This window comes from Myxine glutinosa, chromosome 13 (genome assembly GCF_964187855.1).
Source record: "Myxine glutinosa chromosome 13, kmMyxGlut1.1, whole genome shotgun sequence".
In the NCBI taxonomy this organism is placed as follows: domain Eukaryota; kingdom Metazoa; phylum Chordata; class Myxini; order Myxiniformes; family Myxinidae; genus Myxine; species Myxine glutinosa.
In genome coordinates, this window is record NC_136273.1 from 3,270,271 (window position 1) to 3,284,442 (window position 14,172).

The following is a 14,172-nucleotide window of genomic DNA, read 5'->3' on the forward strand; positions in this document are numbered from 1 at the left end:
TCCCAACCAAGTAAATCTATTATTAGGTTTCCAACCAAGTAAATCTATTATTAGGTTTCCAACCAAGTAAATCTATTATTAGGTTTCCAACCAAGTAAATCTATGAATAGCTTCCCAACCAAGTAAATCTTTGAATAGCTTCCCAACCAAGTAAATCTGTTACTAGCTTTCCAACCAAGTAAATCTATTATTAGGTTTCCAACCAAGTAAATCTATTATTAGGTTTCCAACCAAGTAAATCTATTAATAGCTTCCCAACCAAGTAAATCTATTATTAGGTTTCCAACCAAGTAAATCTATGAATAGCTTCCCAACCAAGTAAATCTATTCATAGCTTCCCAACCAAGTAAATCTATTATTAGGTTTCCAACCAAGTAAATCTATTATTAGGTTTCCAACCAAGTAAATCTATTATTAGGTTTCCAACCAAGTAAATCTATTATTAGGTTTCCAACCAAGTAAATCTATTATTAGGTTTCCAACCAAGTAAATCTGTTACTAGCTTTCCAACCAAGTAAATCTTTGAATAGCTTCCCAACCAAGTAAATCTATTAATAGCATTCTAACTGTACCATTTTTATTATTCCATGACAGCAGGACCCTTTAAAATAAAGCATGACACACAGTTCAACTTTTAGTAATTGAAGATGTATGTCCAAGAGTCATGTTTCCATACACCAAAACGTAGGTAGGCAGGTCTATATTCTCCCGCAGTAACTTAACCTTCCACACAATATTTTATTGGAAGAATGGGGGTTATGGGAGAGGGGTGTGGGGTGAGTGTGAGATATAAAAAAAATTCAACAACAAGTGACATACACAGCATGTTTTATTTTCTTTGCAACATTAAATATAATAGGCCTCGCACAGATATGGTACAAGCACACTTGGATAGCCATCATTGAGGCTTGAATGCAAAATAGCTTTGTTTAAGATACAAGGAAGGGAAAGTTTCTGCCAAAAACAGTGGAGGAATGGTTGCTTCGGTAAACAAGATAGGCCAATACTGTTGGGTGATTTGAAGAAATGGCAACTTAACTGTTCACTCAAAGCTCATCTATAGCTGTTTACCTGGGTGGAAGTTTGAGGATATTTTTCATAACAACTGCAGTTGAACCGATTTATTTATTTATAGTGGAATGCTCCAATCCTTAATAGGATTTTTCTCACAATATCCACAGGTAAGAACTTTTTTTCCCAACACCTTTAGGTCTCCATTGACAAAGCAAAAGTGCGGTCATGTATACCTAGCTATGCTTTTGCATTTTCTTGCTGCATACTTTCGGTGGTTATCTGTATATATCACAGTACTTTTCATTTTCAACTGCCACCGTTTGCAAAAATAAAGGTTTCACCAAAACAACCAAGTGACGGCAGGAAATGTTCACCGCGCACATCGGTGGTGGCAGGACCCACGTCACGACCGAGCATTTGGGGTCCTGGTGAGAAGTTGCGAACGATTCCGTAGCTAACAACCGGTCCTGGACGAGCCACCACACTCCGAGCCACGCCGCACAAACCTCTTCGATTGTACACCAGCGAGGTCAATACAACAAGGTTACCCGGTGAACCTTACACTCCGAAGACGATGATCTATAAAATGATCTTGTGGAAAAATGAAAAATAACTGCTGCCATTGCACATTGCTCAAAGTTATTTCTGCTGTAACAATCCATTTTGTTTGCTCACATGGGTCATTATCAGTGGCCAAAGCCCAGAGATCTTGCATGATGAATGTGCACCAGGGATTACATCACATGACCACAGATTGAATACAGACATATGGCCTAGGACCACAGAGACTGAAGGACAGCTTGGGAAGGGATGGAGATACAAAGGGCTCTGCATCTAAGGTGTGTGCACAAAGCAATAAAACATCATTAAAATAAAATTATACAAGTCAGGTAATCTTTCGAACCCAAAGAAAGCATTTTTCCCATCATCACTGAAGTCCCAATTGACACATTTACATTTATACTGCCATCTTGTGACTGATTTCACATCTCCCACAACCACTGTCCCAGTATCCCACTCTGTCTCGCCACATCACATCACACTCGAGAAGACTCACCCATCCTAAAATATAAACGTCGCAATATAAGAGGAGCCAACTTTACTCATGTATGCAATACAATGCAAGAGGCCGACTTAAGCCAGACATGGTTTAACAATAATTATATTAATAATCATAATAATAATAATAAAACAAATCTGAGGTTAAAATAGCAACTAATATTGAATGTTTATTTGTTGTTTTCACAAATACTCAGTCCGTAAAGCGGCCAAAGAGGATGACATCTAGCGTATGATAACCCAGCGAGCGAGCATAACGGCTCCTTAACCACACACAGTTTGAGTCTCTGTAAACGACCCGCACCCAATTCCCATCATTAAACCGATATACGGTCGGTTTTCAAAACTCGACCTCGTGAAGATGCCAAAAAGAAATTGCTCAATCCAACCAACACCTGCCGGCACATTGAGTGGTTGCAGTTGAGGATGCTCCCTGAGGAGCAAATATGGCCGTTACATGAAGGAAAGTTTGCAACAGCAAGTACTACTTTGAAATTAATAAAAAATGAAATATTAATAAGCTTCATATAGGAGTATCACTCTGGACTGGGAAATCACTGGCACATTGATACCATGCTTCCACCAGCTGCAGAAGTGAGTACGGGCAGAATGACACAAAATGTAGAGAAAGGTAGAATAATTCTGCAGATTACGTTGACGCAACGCAAAGGCAAAAGCAGAGATAGTTAAAAAGGGAACTGATGCGAGGATGGAGTTGGAGTTACTAACTAAGAATGATATAAAAGCATGAGCATCAAGGAAATATTCGAGTTTTTGGACAGAAAAGACTTGTTAAATGTGGTTTTGTTTCTCCTGCTGTGCAATAAAGGTCATGTTTCATAGGCTTGCTTCAAATCCACAATCACATGCTCTATTCGAGTGACATTCTGTCCTGTTTTCTCTGCTGTCCTGTTTCCAAACCTGCTCCACAGCCCAAACTAAAGTACGCTGACTGTGGATCCATCCTGATACCATTTGATGGACCATTTCTCCTCCAATGGTTCCTTTTCTTTGCCAGCTGATTGATGTGGTCCTCAAATATATGTCATGGTGGTCTTGATTATTGTTTCGGTTTGATCAGGCGACGAGGCACCATGTGTAGGATCTTCAGGTATGTACTCCAGGTACGAGGTCGGGACGTAGCCCTCGGAAGAATCTCTGCGGACACGCGTCCAGCCATCTCCTCGGTCCTTTTCGAGCACCTCAAGCACATGACCCTCAACAACCGTCAATGTTCCATCGTCCAAAGCTGCTGGGAAAAGACAGAACAAGTGCTGAGGCGTTGGCTTTAAAGCTCATGATGGCTCACATGACCCTGTCTCCCTTAGAAGGAAACTGAGGGAGTTAAAGGTGAATTTCAATTCTTTATTAATCAATGGTGCTCTGTCTTTAGCAAAATAACTTATAAAAACATGAACTTCAAAAAATAATCACAATATCCTCCGCAAGACTGATAGATAATCGCACAATAGACACATTCACACAAAATCACACAATCACAGAAAAGACAAGATAATCACAAATCACAATCACAATCATATTGTTGTGGCAATGGCTCGGAGAGGGTTAATAATGCTTAATATACAGCAGTTACTTCATTATATGAATGTCCAGTGTAAGCGTAAAGGAATTATTTGTGTTATTAGATATGCATCGTTTGTACAGGGCCTTCAGAAAGTATTCACACCCCTCGACTTTTTTCACATTTTGTTGTTGCAGCCCGAATTTAAAATGGATTGAATTGACACTTTTTGTCACTGATCTAAACATAATACCCCATAATAGCAAAGTGGAATTTTTTTTTTTGGAAATTTTTACAAAATAATTAAATATGAAAATCTGAAATGTCTTGAGTCAATAAGTATTCAACCCCTTTGCAAATTGAGCTCAGGTGCATCCAATTGCCTTTGGTCATTCTTGCGATGTCTCTACAACGTGATTGAAGTACACCTGTGATCGAATTGATTGGATATGATTTAGAAGGAAACATACTTTTCTCAACAGAAACACAACCATGGATCCAAAGAACTGTCCGTAGAACTCCGAGATATAATTGTGAAGAGGCATAGATCTGGGGAAGGGTATAAAATAAGTTATAGTGTTGAAAGATCCCAAGAGCACAGTGAGAGTGAGCTTCATCATTAGGAAATGCAAAGAATATGGAACTACCCAGACTTTTCCTAGAGCTGGCCGTCCAACCAAACTTAACAACCGGGCAAGAAGGACCTTTACTTGTTCAGGGAGGTGACAAAGAACCCAATTACCACTCTGAAAGAACTACAGAGTTTCTGTGCTGAGATGGGAGAACAAGATGGAAGAAAGCAAGAAAACAAACAACCGGAGTGAAAACTGAGTACTCCCTTTCAGCGTGCGTCATTAGCGAGCCCCCTTCGGTGCCCGGCAATGACGTCATGCAGCGCCTGGAGATGGCATAGTAAAGGAGCGGTGCACAACAAGGAAACAAATAAACAAACGGAGTGAAAACCAAGTACTCCCTTTCGGTGCCCGGCAATGGCGTCATGCAGCCCTGGAGATGGAATAAGAAAGGAGTGGTGTACAATGGCATGTGTATCTGCTTGGAATGATGCCTGAGTTGAAATGGCAATCGAGGAAAGATGATGCAATTTTATCTAACGACAAGGTCTCACATAAAGTAAACAGCTTGCTAAGGATATTCAACAGAACATTTTTATTGGTTCTGATAATCAGATAGACCTCAGCAAAGGCACAGCCAAGAAGATCCATTACTCACAGTCGAAAGAGTAGACAACTCGACACGTGCCAACGGCTTGAGAATCATCATCAAACTCGTCATCAAAATCCAACGGTGTGTCAGCACCAGCTTCGTCCGTGTAGCTTCCATCTGGGCTGCTCCTCCACACAGAAAGCACACTGCCGACTCACGCACTGCTCAAAGTCTTACACATGTGCACAATGACAAAAGTAGCACAAGGCACCGTGCAATGATGTCACACATCTTTAAACAACGAATCCATCTTGTTCGGGTTTGACCCAATCCAACATATCCCAACCTATCAAACTCACTTTCCCCCTCAAACTCCAATTTCGTAGGATGTTATTGTCCCCGTCCCTGCGACAAGGTCGGAGACGGGACATTAAAGTGAGCTCCGTCCGTCCGACCGACCAATCATCTGTCCATCTACTTTTATGTACATGATATTTCAAAAACTTTTGAACATTTTATCTTTCATATTGCAGATATCTCCTCCTCATGATATTACCGCAACCTGTTTAGATCATGGCGGTGATTGGCTCAATTCTGTTGCCATGGCAATCATCTTGGTAACTTGGCTTGTGTAAGAGATATCTCAAAACCGTTCAACATTTAGTTTTCATATTACACAGATCTATTCCTCATATCACCCTAAATGCGGGGGACCAAGAGTACCAGCTTCTTGAAATTAATCAAATTAACCCTAATGAGTTGCAAATAAAATATTGTTAACATATTTATTAAACTTGTTTCAAAAATACAGTAAATGATGTATTGTGACGACAACTACATTTTCTCCTGGGGTGGCATGTGTGTGATTCACTTGTAAATTCAGCGTTCCGAGGTCGAGAGGATGGATTGGAAAATCGCACACAGGATGGCTTAAACCGGTGCATGACAGAAAGTAGACAATTATGAAAGTATTCCCAGGCAGAATCGATATCAGGTGTTGTGTAGAATCTACACTGTAGATGGTAGATCATTCCTTTTGTGAGAGAGCAGATCGAAATCCCTGCCAATTGGCCTGTGCAAACGGCCATATTCTGCATCATTGAGATTGTTCCCTTGAAATAATAGTCAGAGGGATATGGGCCTCGACAAGAAAGTGATCAGAAAAGACAATTGGGGGAAACGAGGGAAATTGGGGAAGGACGAGGAAACGCAGAGATTGGACGCAAGGTTGGTCATTACTATGTCCGGGAAAGAGGACGGACCAGCAGGAACTATAGATTTATCCTGCAACGTCAGTAAGTATGAAAGTTGTTCTCCTACAACATCATTTATGTGTCCTAAAAACTGCGGCGTTGTAGGAAACGACGTTGTTGAAAACGATTTTTCCCATTTAAATGAATGTAAATAACATTTAATGTGTCCCAAGTCGAAGGTTTTTTGCTGACCTCAAAAATAATTGGTGGTTGAATTCAGTGACCGGATACGCAAATCTTCTTCAAATTTCAAGCCAATCTAATAAAAAATAATGATTTTAGAAATTCAACAAAGTTGCCGACCTTTGGCCTATGTTGACATATTGACCTTTTGACCCCAAAAACAATTGGCTTCTTGTTTATAACCAACTCTACCATTTTGTGAAGTTTCGTGAAGATCGGTTTAAAATTATGACCTGTAGGAGACTGATATACAAACAAACAGACAATAAATATGTCGTGCATAGCACGATACCTGCAAAATCCCTGATAAGTTGTTGACCTCAAAAATAATTGGTGGTTGAATTCAGTGATCTGATACGCAAATCTTCTTCAAATTTCAAGTCAATCAGATAAAAATTGAGGATATTAGAAATTCCACCTAAGTTGTTGACCTTTGGCCTATGTTGACCTTTTGGCCTATGTTGACCTCAAAAATAATTGGTAGTTGAATTAATTCAGTGACCTGATATGCAAATCCTATTCAAACGTCAAGTCAATCAGATGAAAATTGAGGATATTACAAATTCCACCTGTTGTTGACCTTTGGCCAATGTTGACCTTTGGCCTATGTTGACCTTTGGCCTATGTTGACCTCAAAAATAATTGGTAGTTGAATTAATTCAGTGACCTGATATGCAAATCCTATTCAAACTTCAAGTCAATCAGATGAAAATTGAGGATATTACAAATTCCACCTGTTGTTGACCTTTGGCCAATGTTGACCTTTGGCCTATGTTGACCTTTGGCCTATGTTGACCTTTTGGCCTATGTTGACCCCCAAAATAATTGGTAGTTGAATTAATTCAGTGACCTGATATGCAAATCCTTTTCAAACTTCAAGTCAATCAGATGAAAATTGAGGATTTTATAAATTCCACCTGTTGTTGACCTTTTCACCTCAAAATCAATAGTCTTTTTCCATATGACCAACCCTGCCGTTTGGTGAAGTTTCGTACAGATCGGTTTAAAATTGTGACTGTAGGCAATTTACATATAAACAGACAGAATAATGCACAAGACCAACCAATACACTTGAGGAACCTTTGATTTTCACAAGTAATAAGTAAAAGTAGAATGTAAATAATATAAAGTACCATGTAAAGTAATGTACAATGCTGTACTGTATTCACCAATGATGGTCGTGGATGGAGCTTGTCGAGGTGGAGTGGGAGGTAAAATGGTGGGGGAGTGGCCTAATGCAAGGAGGACGAGGATGGACCGGGATCCACTGCCCCCAGCGACTGTACGTCATCGTCAAGTGTCAACCATGTGGTTGTTCCTGGGATGTTCATGGGCCCGTTTTGTCCACAATAAAATTTCTGCCCCCAGGCTCATTAGCAGGGCGTTTATCACTCATGTTTAACAGAAATTAACTTCACAAAATAGAGCGTAGTTCATCGGGTGGATGCTGAAGAAAGACAGCAACCCTCTTCTGGTGAAATTGCCAAAATCAAGACTCTCTGCTCACCTTCACTCCTTCATTCCTCTTTACTTCTGCCTCTGGAACAAACACCCTCACTCTCTTCAATCCCACTCCTCCCTCCAGGTCTTCAAAACAGCTGTTCACCACCATCTCTTATCTTCCCCCATCCAAAGCTTTGATCTCTTCTACCCCCGTTAATTTCACTCAGGCCAACTGGCACGGTCTTCAAGCAGCCATCAATCATCTGGACTGGTCTCCCATCTCTACCGCCTCTGACATCAACTCATCCTGGGAATTCTTCCAAAGTAAATTGCTCTCTCTCATGCACAGATTTATCCCATCTCGTCTTCAGTTGTCATACCATTCCTCCCGTCCATGGTACACAGAATCTTGTGGTGAGGCAGTTGCCCAGAAACAACTTGCCTTCGCCTCCTGGAAAGCAAATCCAATGGAAGGAAATCTCATTTCCTTTCACAAAGCCCGAAACAAGCGTTCTCCCAATTCAGCCTTCTCCCAATTATCAGCAAAGTCATGGAATCCATCATTGCTTCGGATATCAAATCTTTCCTCTTCTCAAACGGCTTGATCTCTGATCATCAATTTGGTTTCACACCAGGTCACTCTACTCTGGACATGATGCTTCTGCTGTTTCAGCAATGGATGGAAGTCCTCAATGCCAAACAGGAAATTAGAGCCGTCTCCCTTGACATATCACGTGCCTTTGATACAGTCTGGCACCCTGCTCTGCTCACCAAACTCTCCTCCTATAGTATCCATGGAAATCTCCACGCATGGCTTGAGGACTTCCTCTCCAGTTGTAGCTAACGTATGGCCCTGAATGGATTTCTCTCATCTCCCCTTCCTGTTCAGGCTGGAGTTCCCCAAGGCAGTGTTCTGGGCCCTGTGCTTTTACTGGTCTTCATCAATGATCTCTCTGACTCTCTTGAAAATTCTCTCTATCTCTTTGCTGATGACTCCACTCTCTGCCGCTCCATTCCTCATCCCTCAGATCGGCAGGCTGCAGCCTCCTCACTCTTTGCAGACCTGGACAAAATCACAGACTGATCAAACAAGTGGAACATGTCTTTCAATCCTAACAAATCTCACACTCTTACCTTGTCTCTCCGAAAAGACCGACTGGACAACCCTCCCATCCACTTTCTGAATAATCCTCTCCAAGAAGTTCTGTCACTCAAGCTTTTGGGTCTCACTATCTGCCATGATCTTTCCTGGGAAAACCACATTTCAAATCTGGCCTTCAAGGCCAGTCGCCGACTGGGCATCCTCCGTCGTGCGAGGTCCTTCCTTGTGTTACATATTTATGGGAATGTATGGGAATTACTATTCAGGTCTTTGCTTATCAATGTGTAGTCGATTAAGGGTTGTTGTGGTTGGAGGGTCAGGAGCCCTTCTGGAAAAAGAGACCGGAAACAGAAGGGAAAAGACACGAGGTCGAGAGAAGCGACGAGGATTCTTCTTCCTCGCCCCGCTCCGACGAGAGGTGGGATCGATATTGAGCCGCGTGGAAAAGTGGCGTTCCCAAGCCCGTCTGGCGAGAGGAGTTACCGGGACGTGTACCTACCCGGTGGACACGTCAAGCTGCCGTGGGGCCGTGCACCGACCCAGCGTCTGGCACCGTTCGCGGCACCGTCTACAAAGACGCGTACGGGTCGCACGTTGGGGCCTAACACGCGCTGCAAGCGGCGTGTGGCTTTTGCCTGCTTTACAGTACCCGCTTCGCGTGGCCAGGAGGGGGCTGCAGCCGTGGTTCCCGGTATGATACATGCCCGGTGGAAACACGTCCACCCGGGGTTCGTTCAACCGCCCGAGTGCGGCGAAGCCGACCATCATCTTGGTCAGGAGGGGCCCAGAGACATTGTGAGGGACAGAGACCAAAGGGGGTCGTGAGTACAAAAGGGGACACACGTATGTAAGATGGCCATCTTAATCATCTAGGGGATTGATTGTTGAGTGTGAATTGTTGATGGTGGATTGCTCGGGGGATATATCCTTGATTGTATCATTGAAATTGTATGGTATCATTACCATTGAAATATATCATTGAACATCAGTTTTCTCTTGGGTGGAATTCCTATGGATTGCGTTGCGAAAGCGCATATATAATATAACTTTCTGGCGAAGTTCCTCTCACGGTCCGGGGGTCACCGAGACCAGGTAGTCACCGAGGGGACCACGTAACAGAATTGGGGGCTCGTCCAAATTACGATTTGCGGATTCGCAATTGGGTCTACGTCCGGGATTTAAAATTGTATAACATAATAAAATAATAATTTTTATTAATTAAAATTAATTAATTAATTATTAATTGGTAAATTTTTGAGGAATTGTGGTAAAGTCTTGGGTGAAGGTTAACAGGTGTTAACGATAGTCACCATGGCGTTTGTTGCACAGAACTTTGCGGTAACACCTAGTGAGGCACAGTTCCGAGCGTTACTAAAAGCGGACCTCTTGAAATTGGCCAAACATTTCAACTTGGAGGTCCGAACTAATTTGAGGAAGGCAGAGTTGCAGACCACGGTGATACAGTCTATGGTGGGATTAGGAACATGGGACGAGTTAGCCTGGCAGTGGCTACCCGAAGAACCAGAAGACGTTGAGCTCCGGAAACTGGAGTTGCAATTACGGAGCCAGGAACGGATCAAGGAAGAAGAAAGGAAAGCAGAAAAGGAAAGAGCAGAAGAAGAAAGGAAAGCAGAAGAGAGGAGAGAAGAGAAACAAGCAGAGGAAAGGAGAGTGGAACGAGAACTCCAGGAAAGGTTAGAAGGGAGAAAAGCAGAGGAGAGGAGAGCGGCCAGGGAACTCGAAGCAGAGGAGAGAAAAGCCGAAAGGGAGTTGAAGGAACGTGATCTGGCGCTTCAGCAAGAGATAAAATTCAAGGAGCTGGATTTAATGAGAGAACGGGGAGAGGTACCACCCTTGCTGACGGGGTCGACACCTAACCAGAAAACCTGGGATGTGGGCAGACATGTGAGGCTGGTTCCACCGTTCAGTGAAAAGGAAGTCGCGAAATTTTTTCCACACTTTGAGAAAGTGGCTCGACAATTAAACTGGCCGGAGGAGGCCTGGACCATACTAGTGCAAAGTGTGCTGGTGGGAAAAGCTCAAGAGATTTATTCGGCGCTACCAATGGACCAATGTGCAGATTATGAGGTACTGAAGAAGCACATCCTCAAAGCCTATGAGTTGGTTCCGGAAGCTTACAGGCAAAAATTCAGGAATGCCAGGAAGAGGGAGAGTGAGACCCATGTGGAGTTTGCCAGAGTGAAAGAAAACATGTTTGATCGGTGGTGTGAGTCAAAAGGAGTCGGGAAAGACTTCGAAACCTTGCGTGACTTGATCCTGGTGGAGGAATTTCAGCAGTGTGTCCACGAGGACATCAAAGTGTACCTGCAGGAAAAGAAAGTACCAAAGTTGTGGGACGCAGCCACCATGGCAGATGATTATGCCTTAACCCACCGAATAGGGGTCCACAAACCTAACTCCTCGCCTAGACTTCAGGAGGGGAGTTATGGAACACCCGGTGCGGAGAACGACCTTACATGGCGGCGGCCTCGAGATGATTATGGGGACAACTATGATACCCCAACTGTTAGAAATCAGGGGGCTACGGGCCCAAGACAAACTTATTTTCCGGGGGGCCTGAGGCAGACCACGAGTTTTTCCTCCGGGCCTACTTGCGCTTTTTGCAAGAAACCTGGACATGTGATGTCCCAATGTTATGCCCTGAAAAAGGAAAATCAGGAGCGGAGTTCGACTAGTACGACTCCAAATGCAATGGCCATTGTGAGAAATCGCCATCAAAAGGGTTACCAACCATTTATTTCAGAGGGGTTTGTGTCACTGGATGGAGCCTCGACTAACCGGAGACCGGTTAGGATATTGAGGGACACAGGAGCACATCAATCTTTAATGCTTGAAGGCATTTTGCCATGGTCCGAGGAGACGGCAACGGGGGATAGTGTTCGTTTACAGGGGATCGGGGGCGGTGTTAGTGCTCCACTTCATGTCATCCATTTGGAGTCCGATTTGGTGTCAGGACCGGTCACCGTCGGTTTACAAGCCACGCTTCCTGTAGAGGGTGTATCTGTGGTTATCGGGAATGATTTGGCCGGGGGGCAAGTTTATGGTAACCTGAGGGTTGGTAAAGAGCCCAGCAGGGAAAATAACACCACACCAGCTCGGGATGGCGACAAAAGTACCAAGTTATTTGTAGGGGGACTGAACTTCAAAACAGAGGAAGAAGTTCTGACCTCTGTCTTCAACAGATATGGGCCGCTGGTGGAAGTGCGGTTGGTAAGAGACAGGGAAACGCAACAGTCAAGAGGGTTCGGCTTTGTCACGTTTGCAAGCACAAAAGACGCCAGAGAGGCAGAGAAGAATTGGAATGGCAAGGATTTGGAGGGTCGGACCATAACAGTAGGGAAGGCATTTCGAAGGCGTCGAGAGGTCTACAGGAGAGGACAACTGGGCGGTAGTTTTGGTGGTGGCCGCAATCAATATTATTATGGAGGCTCCCTGAGTTACGGCAGCTCCCGAAGGAAGGATTGTCAAAGTAGTGGCCGAGAAGGAGACCGCTATTCATGGGACTACAGTGACAAGCGGTCCCACCATAATTATTAGGGAAGTTCTGAAAAGTTGAAGCACTGAATGCGGCGGAGCCGCCGAGCCAAGATTCCTCCACGGATTAACCGTGAATGCCACGTTCCTAAAGGCGTTCATGTAGTGAACTTTCATGCACGGACTAACCGTGAACTCCACGTTCCTCAAGGCGTCCATGTAGAGAACTTTCCTGCACGGACTAACCGTGAACTCCACGTTCCTAAAGGCATCCATGTAGTGAATACTCGGCTTGGCCTCCCGGAAAAAGTGCTATCGAGTTGCTTAACTTTGGATCTTTGATCAACCCCTTAACCTTCATTCACAAGAAACTGACAGTCAAAGTCAGAGGGTCATGAGATGGAGTTTGGCTTGGCAGGAGTCCAATGGGAAATTGAACATGTAAAGGGCAGGGACAATGTCGTTGCTGGTGCTTTGTCCAGAGTGAATTACCTTTGAAAATCTCTGGGGGTTTTGGTGAAATTTGGTTGCTTTATTTTTAAGTGATAACTGTGCCCGGGGGGAACTGATAATGTGGGGGGGGGGGGGGGGGGTTGAGTTATCTGGTTTGTTTATCCAAGTTGGCCGGCAAAGAAAGTTTTCGCTGGGTTCAAACTTTCTTTCTTGAAGGGGGGGAGTGTTACATATTTATGGGAATGTATGGGAATTACTATTCAGGTCTTTGCTTATCAATGTGTAGTCGATTAAGGGTTGTTGTGGTTGGAGGGTCAGGAGCCCTTCTGGAAAAAGAGACCGGAAACAGAAGGGAAAAGACACGAGGTCGAGAGAAGCGACGAGGATTCTTCTTCCTCGCCCCGCTCCGACGAGAGGTGGGATCGATATTGAGCCGCGTGGAAAAGTGGCGTTCCCAAGCCCGTCTGGCGAGAGGAGTTACCGGGACGTGTACCTACCCGGTGGACACGTCAAGCTGCCGTGGGGCCGTGCACCGACCCAGCGTCTGGCACCGTTCGCGGCACCGTCTACAAAGACGCGTACGGGTCGCACGTTGGGGCCTAACACGCGCTGCAAGCGGCGTGTGGCTTTTGCCTGCTTTACAGTACCCGCTTCGCGTGGCCAGGAGGGGGCTGCAGCCGTGGTTCCCGGTACGATACATGCCCGGTGGAAACACGTCCACCCGGGGTTCGTTCAACCGCCCGAGTGCGGCGAAGCCGACCATCATCTTGGTCAGGAGGGGCCCAGAGACATTGTGAGGGACAGAGACCAAAGGGGGTCGTGAGTACAAAAGGGGACACACGTATGTAAGATGGCCATCTTAATCATCTAGGGGATTGATTGTTGAGTGTGAATTGTTGATGGTGGATTGCTCGGGGGATATATCCTTGATTGTATCATTGAAATTGTATGGTATCATTACCATTGAAATATATCATTGAACATCAGTTTTCTCTTGGGTGGAATTCCTATGGATTGCGTTGCGAAAGCGCATATATAATATAACTTTCTGGCGAAGTTCCTCTCACGGTCCGGGGGTCACCGAGACCAGGTAGTCACCGAGGGGACCACGTAACACTTGGCACACCTCAGCTCCTCACAACATCCAAGGCTTTCATCCGCAGCTAAATAGAATACTGTTCTCCCCTCTGGGCCAGTGCTCCTGCCTCACACCTAGCTCGGCTTCAGGCTGTTGAAACCAAAGCTTTCAGAATCATTGGAATCTCCCACAATGAAGCTAACTCCGAGGGCCTTTCACCTATGCACCGCAGGCAGGTTGGTGGTCTTTCTGTCTTCTACCGACTCCTCTCCGGCCTTGCTCCCCAGCTCTCTCTGTCCATGTGTTTTTTTCCTAGAACCAACCCCGAATTCACTTCCCACGCCTCCTCCCCCCAAGCCCTCTCCCTCCCACAGATCTCCCGATGTTCCTGTTCTCTGCTGTTGTA

The 14,172-nt window shown here is 44.6% G+C and overlaps 1 protein-coding gene across 12 annotated transcripts in view; it reads right to left on the bottom strand.

Moving 5' to 3' along the window:
- Positions 1 to 811: 811 nt before the first annotated feature.
- Positions 812 to 14,172, bottom strand: part of LOC137438511 (formin-binding protein 1) — a 244,247-nt gene continuing 230,886 nt past the window's right edge. For 6 of the 12 annotated variants that reach the window (XM_068133616.2, XM_068133612.2, XM_068133609.2 and 3 more), the window contains 2 exons: positions 4,826 to 4,947; positions 812 to 3,322 (listed from right to left, as the gene is read on the bottom strand). In XM_068133616.2, coding sequence (XP_067989717.1) covers positions 3,108 to 3,322; positions 4,826 to 4,947 — 337 coding nt within the window. In that variant the 3' untranslated portion in view covers positions 812 to 3,107. The remainder of the gene's footprint in view (positions 3,323 to 4,825; positions 4,948 to 14,172) is intronic. The other 6 variants (XM_078766955.1, XM_078766952.1, XM_078766953.1 and 3 more) reach the window with 2 other exon arrangements.